Below are 19140 nucleotides of genomic sequence, written 5' to 3' on the forward strand. Positions count from 1 at the left end.
TAGCTTATTTTCACTTGGCTTCGCTTGATTTTCTAGAGCCACCAATTTCATCCTTAGGCCAGACAAAATTTTAAAGAGAAATATTTGGCAAGATAAAATTGTAAATTTGTACTTAGACATTTTCTTTTGAAAATTCGGATATAATTGTGTAAATTTGAATAATCTTTCAAACTAAATTTTTTTGCTAGACTTAAGTTTTGGAAAATCTCAAATTTTTCTTTGGTGAAAGTTTTAATTTTGTAGAAATGGGGGGCTAAATTGCAAAAATCGATTTTGGACTCTAGGAGCAATTTTATTTTATTTTTGTCAAAAATTTCTAATTGGCATAACAAAATCAATTTGGAGAAAAAATTGCAAAAAATTGGCTTTAATAGATTTAAATTGCCTTGATAACTTTTTGCCTTTAATGAAATTGGTAATTTAATATTGAAAAATGACTTTTGGATTAGCCAAAATCCAATATTAATGACATATTAATTACTAAATCCTCATTAAATGGAAATATTTAACATCTCCAAGGAATCATTTAATTTCTTTTTGAAATTTGAAGCTAAATGGCAATTTAAAAGTGCAATTTTCCTTTTGGCAAAATACATTTTTGAGCTAAGTATTTAATTGTGGGCCTTAATTTTGTTTTAATTTTATTTTTTCTCTCCTCTAGGGCCAAGTCGGCTGGCTTAGAGGGAGAGGGAAGTTGGGGGTATAAAAGGAGGCCTCTCTCCCATTTCTTCCTCACATTTCATTTCTTCCTCTCCATGCTTAGGCGAATTTTTATTGAGGAGCAGATTTTTGGTGATTGGGGATTTAGTTTAAAGGCAGATTTCTCCACTCCTTGGTGATTTTTCTCTTGGGACAGAATTCTCATTTTTAGGAGACTTTGCAAAGGGGCAGATCTCTTCCATTATTTGGCGATTTCTGCTAGAGCAGACCTGATTTGTATGCCATGAGCAATTTGTGTGAAGGTCTGATTTTCTCCATTTAAAGACTGCACTTTTCATATCAGACTTAGGCGATTTTTTTTGGGAGAAAGGATACATGAGAAAGTCTGATTTTTGCTTTATGAACAAGTGGTGGATAGCTTTAGATGTTTAAATTTCTGATTTGCAAAGGATTTGAAGTTCTTGAGGTCTAGTCCTAATTCCAAAAAGTTGCTGTACGATTATTGGTTAAGGTGAATTTTCATCATTTAGAGTTGCAAGGGTTCCTTAAGTTGACATCCTTCTTTCGTTCTAGTCTAAGGATTGCTTCCTTTGGTTCTACTTGCCTTCTGGTCCACCACTCTACCATCTCGTAATAGGGTGACGAGTATGGAGGATGTTAGTGCAAGTAAGAATCCCAAGCGGACAAACATGAAGAAAGACAAAGAGGATATGAAGCTCAAAATGCCCTTCTTCTCGAAAATGAAGAGAATAACCGACACCAATATCGGTACAGTGGACATGATATGGATGAAGAAAAGATTGAAGGAAGGACAATCCCCCTTGGCAAAGAGGATAAACAAAAGTGAAATTGTACATGCGGCAACTTTTTCTCCTATATTGCTGTGTTCAGAATTGATCATGGAATGTGCATCCAGATTTGATCTAAATAGTAAATCCATCATTTTTGGTGAAGGGAAGAGAGTGTTGGCCAACATTGGCGAACAGGCAATCGAAGAAACATTCAACATTGCCTAGTACAAAGGCATGACGCTTGTGATAATGGATTAGGCAACCAAATCATTTCAAGATAACCAAGAGGCCTATTTCACGCATCTAAAGCAGAATTGGATTCACGAGGGAAAGAAAGGTGTTAGCAGATCATCAAGGTTCACAGTGGCAGATTTCAAACTAGGATAAGTGATCTTGTTGTTCTTCTCAACTGGATCATGGGCCTAGCTCAAGGGATGCAATTTGAAAATTGGATGTACTTCTTCATTGATGAGATTGAAAAGGGGAAAGGAAGGTTTGATTGGGCTAAGATCATAAGCGAGAACTTAGAATTGCAACTCAGAACCATACAAAACCAAAGGCAATTCTACATGGGCTCCTATCTGTTCTACCTAATTGCTAGATTGTACAAGAGTTCGGGACTAAAGGCCCTAGGAGAAGTTGGTAGTGGGTTGGGGCAATATTTGGTACCTGAATGCTATCCGCGACTCCATTTGCATAACAAGGATTACAAGATATTTTGTGATACCTTCGCCATGAAGACAGTAAAGGTATTACAAGGGACACTCGCTAAGAGACTTTCACCGGAAGCAGAAGCAAGAATTAGGAAGTATGGGAGTTGGTTCATCCAATTTCCATAGTTTACATACATTAGAGTGGCAGGAAGTACAATTTGTCCCAAGAGGCTTCCAAGATACCCACCCGACAAGGTAGTTTTAATAGAATTGGCTAGGCAACTTGAGCACTATGATAGAATGATGAGAAATGAAGGGAAAATAGACGTTACATTCTCAATCATAATTGGCAATGATAGTTGCCCAAATCGAGCCTCCTTTGAAGCTGCGGAGAATGAATTGGAATGGTATCATCTAGGATGGTACAGAGCAAGGCAAGGACTTGATCGTAATGGTCTTATCAAGGTATCTCATGGCAATGAATTAAAGCATGTCCCCACCATAGAAGACTTTTGGGCCAATAACAAGGATGACTTTCATGTGAGAAAGCTAGCTTTCTCAAGGTTGTCGGTGAACATGATGAGAGCTATCAAATGGAGAGGCCTTGATATTCCGGATCAACTAGAGGATGATGGAAATGTGCTGAGAGAAGACTATGATACGGTAGAAGGAACAAAATTGATTCTAGTGGATTGGGATGACCATCAAGATCCTTCCTTGGAGGTAGTTACGAGGGCCATAGATTTACATATAGAGTTGTAGTATAATGAAAGACTAAGGAAGCTGCAAAGGCAAAGGATTCCCTCTACCTATGAGATGATGAGGCCAAAGGAGAGACAAATAGAATCGGTCGGACAGAGGAATGAAGGAAGTGGTCGGCAATAGGAAATGGTTAGAAACGGCAAGAAGTAAGTTTTGGAGGTAGAGAAGGGCAAAGAACATCCGGAACCTCCAGCCAAAGATAGCACGCAACGCCATCAAGAGAGTATAATTGAGGCTAGAAGCCATGAGGTCAATTCAAGCGATAAAGGGGCCGCGGTGGAGGTGAGCTCTGATTCGGAATCAAGTGGCTATAGTGAGAGCACCGAGTACTCCCCTCTCGGAGAACCAACAAGGAAATGATATGGCAGAAACTAGTAGAAAAGAAGATGGACCAATCGACATTGAGGCAACAAGTTAGGCACTCGAGGCCGTTGGTGATGCTTTGTTAGTCGAACCAAATCTAGATTTGGGGAGATGCATTGCACCACTATGGTTAAGGAAAATGCTTATGCCAAGAGGCAAGGTGGTAACGACCCATACAGTTGAGGACATCCAAGGGTTAATGGAAAAGGGTGATAGTGAGAACCAAAAGAAAATGGTAAAAATGGTGGCAAGGGTAATCAGGAGCGACAGTGATGGTTACCGAAAGGTTTAGATTGCTATTCCAATAGTCAACAAAGCAGTAGATGAGATTGTGGCCTAGGAATATGAGATAGTGGAACATAACTTGGGAAGGAATACTGATGATATGGAGTGTGAGGAGGTCCAAGAAGGTATAGCATCAATCAAAGAAAGATTGAGGAAGGCAAATGAAAGAATAGTAAAGTTGGAGGCTGAGAACAAATATTGGAGAGATTGCCAACCCATCCAACAGCTGCACTACGCAGCCCTTTCTCAAGATAGCAGGAGCAATTCAGAAGAGATATCAGCTCAGCTACATGAAGTCAGGGATTGGATCCATGATACAATCCAAGATGGGAGAAATTTCTTGCCTTCCTTCATCTCGACATTCCAGTCATTAATGGTTGTTAGAGATAGGTTTAGATTATTCGAAGAGGAGTGGAAATATTTCCTTCCCATCAAAGATTTGGCTATTTGTAGGCTACAGGGATTCATTGGGCTACCAAAGGCATATCTACAAAGGGCCAGGTTGGTTGATGAGAGAGTATTGAGTATAGTTGAATCTTGGTTTGTTGCATTGACTATCAGATTTAGAACACTTGAAGAAATACATAATGAGATTGCACAACACAGCCCAAGCGTCGATTCTTCTATTTCAACCATGATGAGCGACGTTGGGGTGGCACTCGATTTTGAGGATATCAGAGAAGAGGATGTCAACAAGACAAATTTTGGATCGCGGTTGGATGAGTTGGGAAAGGTTGCTATCAAGAAAAGGCATTTGGGCACCCTTTCCTCTCTTGGTGTTTTTATTGGATTTGCGAAGGAATATGAGAAGGACCACGAAAAGATACTACAAGCAACAAGCAGCGTGGCGAAGTCAGTGGAATTCAAGGCGAAGCACACACCTTGTCCTCCTATGGAAGAAATTAACGAAAGGCTAGCTAAGTTCATTGCCTTAGCTAAGAAAATGAAAGAAAAGGGAAGACTTATATTAGAAGATCATTTGATGTAAGCCCAAGTGGCAAATTTCTCCCTTTTTTCTAGAATAAGACAAGCGTCTATATTTGATTGGCCACAATTTTGGTGCCTTCTCATTGGTTGCCACTTTTTGCACTTTTTTCATTGGTCCATTGATGAGGTGGCGTCTTCTCATTGGTCGATGGGGTGGCAACCCTAATTAGGGTTTTGAGGATCCAATTTGGATAGTTGATCTTGTTTTCATCTCCACCGTCCATTGTATTTTTGGCCCCTATATATGGCCATTTGCTCTCATTTGTAATGTGGTTGGAGAAATTGTTGCGAAGATAATACCAAAATTGCTCTCTTTTTCATTGTTGTGACTTGCATGGTGATTAAGAACATTGGGTATTACTATTATTGCATGTTTTCTACTTCCACATAGTTAGATTTCCTTTCAAGTTGTTAAAGTTGGTTGTATTTGAAGTTGTTTAAGTGAGGTTAAAGTAGATGAATAGTTGTATGGTAGCATTGTTAAATGTTTGATAGGGATCAATACTAGACCACTAGCATCGTAGCGGCTGGTTGGGAAGCCTTGTGTGGTAAACTAGTTTATTATTCCTTTGAATCAGTGCACTTGTGGAAGTGAGGCCGTTGGTCAGCTCTCATTAGGTTCGATCCCTATCCATTCGCTAACCTTCCATCCATAGGAGTAGGAGTAGAATAGTGAGTAGTTGGATTGTTGAAGTTAGAAAGAGAAGTTAGAGAAGTAAGTTAAATATCGATGCACATCCATTCACCTTCCATTACCATCGCTTTCCCATCGACATCATCATTGGTAGACACATTCTCCATCATCACCACCATCAACATTACCTGCCTCCGCACATTTCACAAACCGAGCCACCATCATCTTCACCCATCAAAGTCCAAGTCATCCTCAACAATTTGCATAAGGCCGCCTACATGATTACCAGCGAATCACATCGATAAAATTGAGCGAGTATCCAACAGTGTAAGGAACATTGGAGTTATCACTTATGTCTTCATAAGTATTAACTTTTCAAGAGAGGAGTTGCATGTTTGATATCCCATGTCGAATATTCAAATCCTAATATGTTATGTAAGTGATACAAAACTTGCATCAACACATACTTGTATCTATCTATCCTCCATCAACCATACATAAAAGAGATAGAATTGAGACAAGGAAATGTACTGCTATAATAAAAAATATGCCAACTTTTTCTATAGATGTTACACTTTGGGGTCGTCATTGTGAAATTGAAGGCAAACAAATCTTTGATATGTTCTTGCACCCAAAACCTGTTATTCTTCTAATCAAGTTTGGTCTTTTAATCTCATGGCATGGAAGATCACTTGATACAACCTTTTCCACTATAATTTTGATCAATCCACATTTGTTTGAACCGTCAAAATTATAGACATAAAATCTTTCCTGCTACAAACACTATATGTGCAAAGGCAACAATAAAAAACTCCACTTGAAATTTTTTATTACCTTTCTTGTCTACAATTAATAGACAACAAAAAATGTAAGAAAAACATTGTTCAAAGTTAAGCCAACACATTTTGATGCCCAAAATGTTCTACTGATCTCTTTGGATGTGATTTATGTCATTATTGATACTAGTTTGCATTTGCACTATTGTTTATTCATTTTTACAATTCAGGGATAGGAGAATTTGTACATATATAGCATTTAAGTTTAAGTTTCTTAAACTTTAAGTTATATTTGTATAACTAGTGTTAGGATGTTTGGGATAGGTTTTAACTTCATAGAAGTTGAAATGTAGTTTCTAGATTTTGGGGGTTTTCAAAAAATTCCAGGGTAAGCCAAATTTCAGGATTCAACACAGCTTTAGTAATGTTGTCTCCCATAACTTGTTCTGACTATTTGAGGTCAAATTGAAGCTGGAACAATGATTTTCTAATGATTCTAACTCATTTTCTCACAAATCACTTGGTTTCAATTCTATATGCTTGAGTCTTGACAGACTTAGCTTACTTCCTCACACCCAAGACAAGCATTACTTTCCAAGAAGCTAAAATTGCTCAAACTCACACTTAGACTATTTTGTTATGATGTGTTTACTTCTAGTTTTAAGGAAACTATTTACTATGATGTATTTACTTCTAGTTTTATCGAAACTAACTACAATGATGTATTTACTTCTAGTTTTATAGAAACTATTTACTATTTTGCTTCCTGCCATCAACATTTCACATGAGAATCCGATTTTGTACCAACTTTGCATTTATATATATCTAAACTTTGCTTGTTTCTTTTGTGTTCTCATTAATTAACTCATTGGATGCATCTTCTTATTGAACTTTGTAAAAAAAATTACTTTTAATTAAATTTAAGTTGTTTTTTAGGTTCCTGAGTTTTTCCGTAGTTTTTTTTTGGGCTTGGTGAGTTTTTGTCGAGTGAGAGTTTTCCAATTATGATTTCAACAACATGCATAAAATGGACTTGCAAGATGAAACAAGTGAACTATATATTTCTTTGCTGAGTGAAGGGGAATGTCTAGAAGTGATATTTTCTTATCTAGATTTGCCCATCATAAATTATATTAGTCACAAGCAGCTTGTCACTACATGGAAGGCATTGTAAATGCGTTTACAGCCATTTTATCTAGCTTTAGTATGTAGTTTTCTTATAATTCAAGATGAATTCTTTGCAAATATGATTGTGGATGTATAAACCTAGAGGGCCATTTCTTATGTTCTTGAATTTGCATTGGTGTGCTTCTCCTTTACATGATTTTATGTTTAGGATAAATAACTAATAGATTATAAAATGATACTTCCCTCATTTGCGCAGTCCTAACTATGTTATATTTCTTTTCAATTGTTGGAAGTCTAGATTGAAATTAACATCTTTCGACAAATGCTTGTAATTGTTCTGTACACTGTCATTAGCCTTAAGGAACATGACCTACAATATATGACAATCTTTATGATAATGTTTGTTAAGGAGATGAGATTTATGCAGAGTCCCATTATTTATTTTCTGATGCAGGAGAATTGGCCTGCTGTTGCTTTGGCCATGACTGGTGGATTTGCATTATGCTTAGGAAATATATTGATGCAATACTCTCTTGCCTTTTGCGGTATTTCATTAACGGAGGTGGTATCTGCAAGTTTGGCAGTGGTTGGTGGTAATTATATATTTTTCCTTTTCCTTACTGGTTTTCTCTTTCACATTTACTTTGACTTCATGTGCCTATCTTTCTAGTGCCATCAATCTCTACATTTGTTACACATTCCAGTTTTTGATTTACAACTATTTGAATGACTCATTGGTTGTGTGCTCTTTCTTATATTGATTAGTTGCACTTTTATTTAACCAGCTCTTTTATATTTGAATATGATGCTTACTTGAACTTATTGGTTTATGTGCTGGCAACAACAAAAAGGCTGATTTGGGTAGCCATAAAGTAGAGTGATATTGTCACGTCCCCTTCTTGGGAATGAAATTGTTAAATTTGTATCCTTCTCTATTTCTAGTAGAGAAGGGACAAAAGAAGAGATCATTTAGTAATAGCATTTTAAGTTGCACCCAAACATCTTTCTGAAAGTGCAACCTAAATATTATTATTAGTCACCATCTAAATGAGGCATTATAAGGTCCATGCAATATTTTATTAAAAAATATTCTGAAACCCATAATGAGAACAGTGAATTCAATTAAGGACCCAAAAGGAAAGGCAGGCATTCAAAGAAAATTGTCCATTCAGTCATTGTATTGAATGCTATCTTCATATTTTAGCATTCAAGAATGAAAATCTTGGGGTGTCAGTTTTGGAGAACAAAAGTCCTTTTGCTCTCCATGATGGATTTGAAGATAAAATCCTCGTCTAATGGTGGGATTCCATTTGGGGATCTCACTTGAGGTTATAGTTGCAATAATGCAGTTCATATCAGTCGAGCAATTTATGCTTCAAGAAAATTGTAAAATCAACAATATTATTGAGGGTTTGAGGTCACATATAGATGCACCCAACTTACCTTTGGTTATCTAGCTTTTTGTATATATTGTAAATGCAGTTTGGGAAAGAATTTCATGGCATATTAATACCTCCCAGCCATTGTTTTACAACAATGAACCAAGTACTAGCTTGTTTTACCTCTCCTGTGCATTTTTGTACTTTTTCTGGGTTGTTCCCTGCTTGTTACCAGTGCAGGCTGACATTTTATCAGTAGTTTGATTATCATTGAGTTGATTCCAACCAATGTGCCTCCTATTTTAGATTGTACCACATTATTAAGAGGTATTATACAAGGGATTTCTAATTACCATATAGGCTGTGTAATGATTCTTGATTGACTGCTATTTTAAGTTGGACTAGGTTATTATTGAGTTATAATTGTTATAAACTCTGGATTGTCCATGGTTATATCCTTCTGTGACTGATTTCTTTGTACCAAGGAAGGATCCTTAGTCCTTACCTTGGCTTCTCTGGCTTCGTGTCTTGTTTTGTTTCTTCTTAGACACCGTTTGGTGCTCCTGCTTTGGGCAGCTCTTTTGTTTGTATACCAAATTTTACAAGCTGTGAGAATGAATGCAGGGCATCATTCATTTCTTAATCACATGCTTACATCTGAGATATAATAACAACATTACATATTTGCATACCAGTTACAAGGGTCTGATTTCTGATCCTCACTGATGAGGAAAGCATACTCTCTACCTTATTTCTGATATCTACAAGCCAAAATAGACGACAGAAAACTTAGACTTCTGAAAGCAGATTCGAGTCTGGACTCTCTAAAACCTGTCTTGAGTGTGAGCACTTGTTTCCCTTTTATAGGCAAAGCATTGCTCAAGGCAACTCAAAAAAGTTTAGTTCTGTTTGAAATCTGTCCATACGAGATAGACACCTGTCTCTCTTCTTGAAGCCTTATCAAGAAAGCATCTCGCACAATAACCATATGACAAAAAGTGGTGTGAATAGTAATGTGAGAGGGACACAAACATTATTACAAAGCATCTTTTTTGACATGAAAAGAGTAACTCGTAGTTACTTATGAGGGGTAACTTGACCTTCTTTAAACTATGGTGTGATTCATATCCAATTTTTTGCTAACCAAGTTTTGGATGACTTGGATATGTGGCAACCCCACTTATTAGGTTAATAAACTCTGCGTTTTGGTGAATGAGCTTCTCAATCAAATCCTTCCTTAGTAGAGGATGATGATGAAGATCTGAAGCATAATGTTTTCTCCAGGCTCTCCTCCATTGATTCTTCTTTTCACAAAATACTTTGATCAAGAAGAATGTATGCATATCGTGTACCAGTGTGAGGATCAAAGGGTGAAAGATGGGTTTGGTACTTAATGAAGATCTAGACAAGTTTTCGGGTGTGTGGATGAGCAAAATGATGCAGATTCTGTAATTCCATTGTATTTTCCATTACTTGTGTAGGTCCATAATGGTCAAAGAAGAATTGATTAATAGGATTTGATAAAAAGGAGTGAAAGGTCACTTTATGTAAATAGCCAAAATTGTAGGTAGTGGGCATGAGTGCATATGAATGAGGATATAATCCCTTGAAACAATCTTCAATGGGGTTGACATGAATCAACCAATGATTTTGTTGAGGAATGTGTGTACTACCAAGGATGTGAACTGGCCATTCAAACGTTGTTGCGCTAGTAACAGTATGTTGCATATATTGTTTGATTTCTTCATCAACAGGTTGATAGGGTTCCTTTTGAATGATAGAATCTGACAAAAACTTCCTTGAAGAAACAAAATGTTGATCTCTTTGTTCTTGATAAACCTTTTGGCTGAGGTCAAAAAGGTTATCATTCCATTGAATATTACTGGCAAAATTATATTCTCCCTTCTTTTCCCATATCATCTTGACATTATTGGGTGGAGGTTGAATATTGTTGAATTCTTCAACAAGAATCCTTCTTCGTTCATCATATAACTCCTCATCAGTCCATGTGTCTCCGGAGAGATCATTGAAAACCAAGGTCACCGGGAGACGGGGAGACTTTGAGGTCTCCGGTACTGGTACTGGTACCGGTACGGCAATTTTTCAAATAGGAGACGGGGGTACTTGGAGACGGCAATTTTTTTTTTTTTTTAAAATAAAGTTTTAATAGTTTAAACTTAAAGAGTCTAATACTAAAAGTAAATACAAAATTTCAAAATAGTAATACCGTAAGACTAAAAGACTAAAGTAAATAATAAATTAATAATACTAGTGTTGTTACATTAAAAATTAAAATAGATTCATAGAGTCAAACTGTCAAAGATTATAATAATAATAAGCGGTCAGATACAGAAGTACATTATTGAAATAGATTTTAAAACCTGACAAATTGGCATTGCTACAAAAAATTTGTGAAAATTATTGAATTATTCAACATCAATGCATGCATAGAGACACACTTAGGACTTCTATTTTCTAACTAAGAGTTAGGATTGCTTAGTTTAAAAGGGAGTAAATCATTTTGTAATAGTGTTTTTTTTCCAGTTACACAGATTCAACTAACAAAGATTCCTATATTGGTACTAGGATATTGCCAACAGCAGATAAACAGGTACGAATAACAAATACAACTTATACATCAAACTGAAACATGATATCCTCTTGAAAAAACAGAAATATGGGACCAAATACATTCATGTTAACATACATAAAACCTCTAGTCCATCACTGTTATCGCTGAGTCTTTATCAGCAAATAGATGCTTGGTTTTCATGAGGAATAATACTATTATCAAGCATTTGCATATCAGATTTCTGTAACATACGTAATACTATCTTCTAATGCACTAACAATAGTTTTTGCACCCTAATTCCTCAGCCGCATAAATTTATGTGATTTGGGATCTTTACTGCAATCCTGTACAGCTTCCAATATGTTGTCTGAGACTTGTATTGTGTTCCTATAGGTCACGTACATCACCAAGCAGTTGTTACGGAATTCATATAGTACCTTAGATTTTTGCATTAAAAACACTTAAATGAGGGCTAAAATATATAAAATTATTTAATATTATATTTTACATTTATATTTTATCAGGAGACTTCGGGGAGACTTCACTTTTTGGATTAGGAGACGGGGAGACTTCAGGAGACTTCGTCATGAAGTCTCCAACCTTTTTTGAGGTCTCCGGAGACGCGAAAAGTCTCCGAGACGCGTCTCGGTCTCCGAGACGCCACTTTTAGGGGGGAGACGGGTCTCCTGGTAACCATGTTGAAAACCCAATTGAGGTTATGTATTACATCTTCTTGTGATTGTTCGTGTTCTGTAGGGAGATTGGGTTGTAGCACAACTTGTCTCTCGTTTTCTCCTTGAATAATTTCATTGACCCCAAACATGTTGCAGCATTTGTTGCTGATGCCTTTTGGCAAGGTCTCCGCGAACTTCTTCATGAAGAATGACTTGTTGTTGAAGATATGCCTCCATAGAAGTAGGCTGATTGTAGCAGGTAAGATGGATATGCTGTAGAACATTGAGTTGACTATATTCTTCATTGCTGCGAAGATGAGGCTGTAGAAGCTCTGGCCTAGAGCTTGTATCCACCATTTCACTCAAACTATTCACAGTGTGAGAGGATTCCTGACATCCTTCACGGCTAAGAAAATTTGCAACAACATTTTTAGCACCTTCGATGTGTTCTGTTTCAAACTCAAAAGTGTCAAGGACCTGTGCCCACCTGAGAAGGCATGCTCAAACAACTTTATTTTTTCTTCCTTTTTAAAGCAGTGTAACCCGGAGACTCGCACCCTCTCCCAAACCTTGAAGTACCCGTCTCCGAGATGTCCTCGCACCGGGTACTTGAGTACTTAAGCACCCCCACCTTCGCCATTCGGCAACCATGCCGCTGCTAGGATGTGTACTTGAATTTCTATTTGAATTTTGATTTTTGAATGTTACTATTGGGTATGTAATACGTTACCATGTTGAATGTCAACGGTTCTAATTCATGTTATAATTTTGCTATGTTCAAGTATTTTAATTTGGTATGTTCTAGTGAACTACTGAAACATCATTTCATAACTAGCATTTCAAGTTCTATATGTATACTATACAACACCCCTCTTTGGCTCGTCCTCCCCTTGCCACCGTCCCTTGGCCGTCCCCCCGCCATCCCAAAAATGAGGTCCATTTTCCTAGCATCTTGGAAACTCGCTCCGACATCCCGCCGTTCGGAAGTACCCTCGTATTGGTGTAACACTGTTTTAAAGAAACCAAGAAGGTGTTGTAAATCAGTTTGAAGAACAAATTTCTGGTAACCAATAAATAATTGGAATTTCCAAAATGCATTTACCACTGCCAGCAGTTCTTTATGAGTTGAGTGATAATTTACCTCAAATCCTTTGAATGTGCCCGATTCAAATCTAACAATTTCTTCCTTACTTTGTCTATTGGTAATTACCACTTTGAAGAGAATTGCACCCCAAGCATCTTGGCTTGCATCTGTTTGTACAATTTTCTTGCCATTACGTGGTATTCGAAGAGGTGGCAACTTCTGACATTGTTGCTTGATTTGTTCAATTGCATGGTTATGTTGTTCTCACCATGGTGGAGCATAAGTAATTTATTCAACTCCTTTCGTGCCTCTGCAATATTCTGAAAATAACCAGCAATGTAGTTAACCAATTCTAGAAACCTTTGCAGGCTTCTTTTATCTTTCACTTCTTCTTTCTGAATGGCTTGGAGCAAATGAGCTTGTGGCTATAGCTTGCTATTAGGTTCAATTCTGGTTCCGATAAATACAAGATTTTTTGTACACTGAGTTTGGTAGGATTGAGACAAAGACCATGTGTTTGACATAAAGACAAGAACTTCTTCAAGTGTTCAAGATGAGATTTATGATCCTGGCTAAAGATCAGGATATCATCAACATATGGTTGAATGAATTTGGCATAGGGAGAAGATATCCCGTCCATAATTCCTTGAAATATTGATGGTTCAGTTTTGATGCCGAAAGGTAATACTATCCATTCAAACAGACCTTGGGGACTGAAGGGGCTGTTTTATATCGATCATTTTCTTGAACACGAACTTGCCAAAACCCTTTAGTTAAATCAAATTTACTGAACACATTGCATCCTTGAATTCTTTGCCAAATATAGTCTTTGTTTGGCAGGGGATGCTGATTGCTTTCTAAGCATGTTTTGAGAGGTTTATAATTTACAACAAGTCTCTTTTTTGGAAGTTCTTCTCTGTTTTCATCCTTTTTTGGAACATACATTGCATGATAGGAGAAGAGACTAGTACTAGGCCGGTTTAATTGTTTGGCAAAGAGTTCTGAGATTTCTTTTTCACACAGCTTGTCAATCCTGGATAACATAAGGTAATTGTCTTTTCTTTTTGGAAGAGTCCCTTTGCCATTTGAATTGCATTTGAGTCTAAGAGAGCACTCAAAGTTGTGAATATATTTATCTAGATCTTTGGTTAAGACTGTATTTGCAAATGTGGCTTGAATTTGGGCGAGCTTCCCCTGAGTGGAAAGAGCCTGGTTGGCAAACCAGACATGTTGACCAGGCAAAACAAGTTCGGGTGGTGGAGGAAACGCCAACTAAGGAGAATAGGCACGAGTTTGATTAATTTGAGGGACTGAACCAAACTTGAAAGTGATGTTGGAACCATGGAGGGCAACGGTGTAAGGACTACAAGCTTGGAGTGTAGAATTGCCATTGATACAGTCATAGTGTTTAATAGGAAATTAGAGAAATGTAACAAGAAAAGTTGCACTAGAGAATTGGATAGGATAATTAGCTTTGAAACGAATATGATTACCATTATGCGTGACAAAGCTAATACTAGTATTGGTAGGAATCCAACAATCATTAGGAAAGCACTAAGATCTAGCAATATTGTAGTCGGCACCAGAATCAAGTAGAGCGCAGAGTTCATATGACTTGATTCCTGGGAGTTTAATGGTAAGTAAAAATGCTGGGCAAGGATTAGAGAATCCTTTTAAATAAGCAAAAACTTGGCTATTGCTAGATTTTGGTTTCATAGATTGAGGTTGGGTAGCAACTGGCTGAGAGTGTTCTTCATGGTATGGAGAACTAGCAAGCTCTTTTTGTTCAGCTTTGTCTTTGTCAAGCTATGGCTGTTCCATTTCTAGCCAAAATTTATCGAAAGAGCTGAGGGAGCTTGACCTAGGTTGAAATTCTTTTAGTTCATTGAAAGATCCTTGATGGATCTCTTCTGCTGATTTGCTGTAAATTTATATTTTTAAATCTGTTTTCCCTGTTTATTAAAATTTTCTTGCAGAGCTAGATAGAAGTTGTAGAAGAGTTTGATTGTTTTGTAACTTTGATGAATGAGTTTTGAAAATGTATTCCAAATATATTTAAATCAAAGTTGGTTCAAGCAGATTTTCCTGAATATACACCTAATAAGTAACCAGATGAAGATTTATAATCATCTCCAGATGAATACAACCAAGGACAAAGCCAACTTGAAGGCATGAATGAGAAAAAAGGGCCTAGAAAGAAGTTACGGTCAGATTCCAGCTCTTTCAAGTGCTGCACGTGGGAAAGAATATGGCTGCCAGGCACAACCGTACAGCTGGAAAATGCCCACACGTGGACAAAATGTCCAAACCCTAGCTAAAACTCTGACTCAATATGCGTTCCCTTGAAGAAACAATGCACAATCTCCAAGATGCTTTTGACTGCTAAGAATTCAAACCACTGTTTTGGGGGCTACGTCCCAAATAGGCAAAACAAGTGGGTTTGGCATCCCAAATGCTGAAAGCTTAATCAGAGCCCCAAAACCCAAAGCCAAAATGTAATATCTCAATAATGCCCTTGAACTTTGTCTTTACCTCCTTATAACCCATCAAACTTAGCTCGAACCCTAAAAGTGTCTCCATGTGGCGTTGGGTCATAAAATAATATATTTCTCATTTTTAAAGTGGTCAAGTATCCAGAAAAAAACCTTTTTCCCAATAAAAAGAAATCCGTTCACCGAAATGCTCTGAGTCAAAAGAGAAATATTTAGAAAAGTTCAAGACCTTTCCAACGAACTATTACCAAGGGATAAGCGATCCAGATGAGGCAAAAAAGCCCTTATTACCCCAAAATGGCTATAACTTAGCCTTATTTAAATCATTAAAATGCTAACTTAGGAGAATATTTAAATATATTAAAATATTTACCAAATAGCAAACTGATAGCCAAAACACCTCTACAAGGTGAAACCGAACTTGGCACCTCCTATGACTGATGCCAAATAATCTGAGATAACTGATAGTCTCATTCCTTAAAATTAGGGATACTCCTAAAAAATAGGAACGTCTCCGAATCTCCCGAAATTGAAAGCATAGACTGATCTCGTAGAGACTCAAGACTATAAACCATCTCCACCTCATAAAATGTAGGAAACTCCTACAATTAAGGAACTGCTCTCCTACTGTTTGAAACTCCAGATCCGAACACTGTGTACCTTGACTGAGTCCCTAAACACCATTGCCAACCTACGAGACTCTAATGATAGGCCAACTCTATCGTCTTTGATGTCCACTCTAGAAAGGAGACATCACAATCCTCCCTTCTCGGAGATTGCTTGTCCACAAGCAATGAACAAACTCCTGTTGAGCCACTCTGATATACACTCCTAGGTGTGTGAAATGAAGCAGCACATCAAGGATCGCCCAATCAAATGCACTGCATAGGATAATACCAGGATCCCACACCGGATGAGAGTGTTCCCACAACCAAGGTGGTAACATACTGGAATCCCTATGAGACAAGGCATCAAACAAAACAACACCCGGATTCCAACACCATCTAAACCAACACCCATCCATCGGGTATAAACAGGGATAACTGGAAACCTCTATCATGCCATATCTCTTTGCAACCACTGTGATACCACCATGAAAGTAATAATCGTGCAAAGCATCATGTCTGCTAATACCCACATCATCCTGTAACCATGATCTCGGATGAAGTCTCTGTAATATAGATGTGATAGTCCATGTCGGGAACTGCTTGACATAATGTTGGATCGTTTGTTGGTCCCACCAACCAATCCTCCCAAACTGCTAAGTCAGGTGCCTACAATCAATAACTCTATTCTTTGAAGATGGGAGCGCACTATTACAACACAGATAGTATAAGTCCTGCTCCAATATCCCCATAGCCTTATGAAGAGCATGAAAATCTGCCATGGAAAATCCTCCACTATCTTGCTCATTAGTCATAAGAGCACTCCAACTGAGTGTAGATAACATCTGTCGAGTGACATCAAAGTGCTCAACCACTATGTCTACCCTCTTGTCATCAACCTTGAGTTGTCTAATCAAGCGATGAGGAGTCTGAAAATGATAGTTCTCAAGCATGTGTACGACGTTTGAATCTATGCTATAGTAGAATACTATGTCGGAGTCATGTACATCATTGTAAGGAGTATCCAGTATGCATTCATTGATGCATGTATCCTCATTTATAGTACTACAACCTTGTACCTCTGAGACCACCTCCTGTATCAATGATGAAACTGCTGTCACCACACTATGCTGACTCTCATCAGCTCCCCATGTGTCTGCACATACAACCAAATCACGATGTTGGGATTTAGTGTCACTATGAGTACACACTACTTTGATTTCTAGGGTATGGTCTAAGAAATCAGACTCGTCATGACATGAAGTCTCATCACCTAATGCCTTTGAAATACCTATGTCCGGATTACTCTCTTGTGCAAACTCACCAAAATGATCATAACCCTCTGTAATACTTGTTGTTCCATCCAAATCAACGCTGGCCTCTTCTTCCGTTGGAAGAAATAAAGATCTAATGGATGATTCCCTTTGTTTCCTTGCATCATCTATTTGATTATGACATTCTTTGACTCTTTGGAGATGTTGTCTTGCTTGGGCAGCAAGTATCTTTTCTTGCATAGCTCTATCATTGTAAGGAGTATCCAGTATGCATTCATTGATGCATGTATCCTCATTTATAGTACTACAACCTTGTACCTCTGAGACCACCTCCTGTATCAATGATGAAACTGCTGTCACCACACTATGCTGACTCTCATCAGCTCCCCATGTGTCTGCACATACAACCAAATCACGATGTTGGGATTTAGTGTCACTATGAGTACACACTACTTTGATTTCTAGGGTATGGTCTAAGAAATCAGACTCGTCATGACATGAAGTCTCATCACCTAATGCCTTTGAAATACCTATGTCCGGATTACTCTCTTGTGCAAACTCACCAAAATGATCATAACCCTCTGTAATACTTGTTGTTCCATCCAAATCAACGCTGGCCTCTTCTTCCGTTGGAAGAAATAAAGATCTAATGGATGATTCCCTTTGTTTCCTTGCATCATCTATTTGATTATGACATTCTTTGACTCTTTGGAGATGTTGTCTTGCTTGGGCAGCAAGTATCTTTTCTTGCATAGCTCTATCTAACCAATATTTATTGAACCTTTGACAATGTTTTATATCATCTACCCCAAAGTACACAAAATCAAGCTTATGATGACTTGTACCATTCTTAAGTTGAATACCATCATCAACATCATTATGTCCATTTGAAATAAATGTTACCTCATGATTTGAACTGCTGTTGCAAGTTTCAGAATAGGCCTCACACCTTGGTGTCACATTTCCAACATCTCTAATGGTTTGTCTCCTGATTGTAATCTCTTCCATTGTGACTAATGGCTTCTTTATTATCATTTAATATTTCTTTATCTTTTTGTTGCTGAAAGGAGCCTGTAGATACCCAATTATCATCTGCTTCAGGTACACCCATAAATTCTGTAAAAGAAAGGAGGTTGCGTATTTCTTTAGGAAGAGAACAATATTGATGGTAGCTGCTCATAATTGTAACATTGAATGTCTTGGGAAGAGGCATCTTACTTGTGCTTGTTAATGACGATGAAACCTTAGAGCACCCATTTTTATTTCTAGCCATGGTAGGTTCCTAGTCTATTCCAAATCCTTGCTCAGGTTGAGCTCTCCTGAGCGTATAAAATCTGTGTATCTCAGCTTTTGGATGCATAGATTTGTATTCAATCCACCAACTAGTGACTACTTAGATGCTAATATGAATTATCAAAACTTTCTAGCCAACACCCAGATGTCAAAATGAATTATCAAAACTTTTTATCCAATACCCAGATGCCAAAATGAATTATCAAAACTTTTTAGCCAGTACCCAGATGCTGAAATGAATTATCAAAACTTTTTATCTAGTACCCAGATGCCAAAATGAATTATCAAAATTTTTTAGCCAGTACCTAGATGCTGAAATGAATTATCAAGACTTTTGCTGAAATCGTTTGTGACAATTTCTCACAAACTTTACAGGCTGGCAAGATGTAAGTTCTGATACCACTGAAAGATCCCTGGTGGATCTCTTTTGCTGATCTGCTTTAAATTTATATTTTTAAATCTGTTTTCTCTGTTTATTAAAATTTTCTTGCAGAGCTAGACTGAAGTTGTAGAAGGGTTTGATTGTTTTGTATTTTTGATGATTTTCAATAAGTAATAACAGGAGTACAATAACATGAACCAGTTCTGAAAATATTCCAAATATATTTAAAACAAAGTCGCTTCAAGCAGATTTTCTTGAATATATGCCTAATAAGTAACTAGATGAAGATTTATAATCATATCCAGATGAATAGAACCAAGGACAAAGCCAACTTGAAGGTGTGAAT

At 37.3% G+C, this 19140-nt stretch overlaps 1 protein-coding gene across 5 annotated transcripts in view; it reads left to right on the forward strand.

The window, feature by feature from the left end:
- Positions 1–19140, forward strand: part of LOC149558498 (ureide permease 4-like) — a 224754-nt gene that overhangs the window by 99939 nt on the left and 105675 nt on the right. For all 5 annotated transcript variants that reach the window (XM_089832729.1, XM_089832728.1, XM_089832726.1 and 2 more), the window contains one exon: positions 7494–7632. In XM_089832729.1, the coding sequence (XP_089688855.1) occupies positions 7494–7632 (139 nt within the window). The remainder of the gene's footprint in view (positions 1–7493; positions 7633–19140) is intronic.

Source organism: Cupressus sempervirens, chromosome 5 (assembly GCF_028749045.1).
Source record: "Cupressus sempervirens isolate cs-2001-9-10 chromosome 5, ASM2874904v1, whole genome shotgun sequence".
NCBI lineage: Eukaryota > Viridiplantae > Streptophyta > Pinopsida > Cupressales > Cupressaceae > Cupressus > Cupressus sempervirens.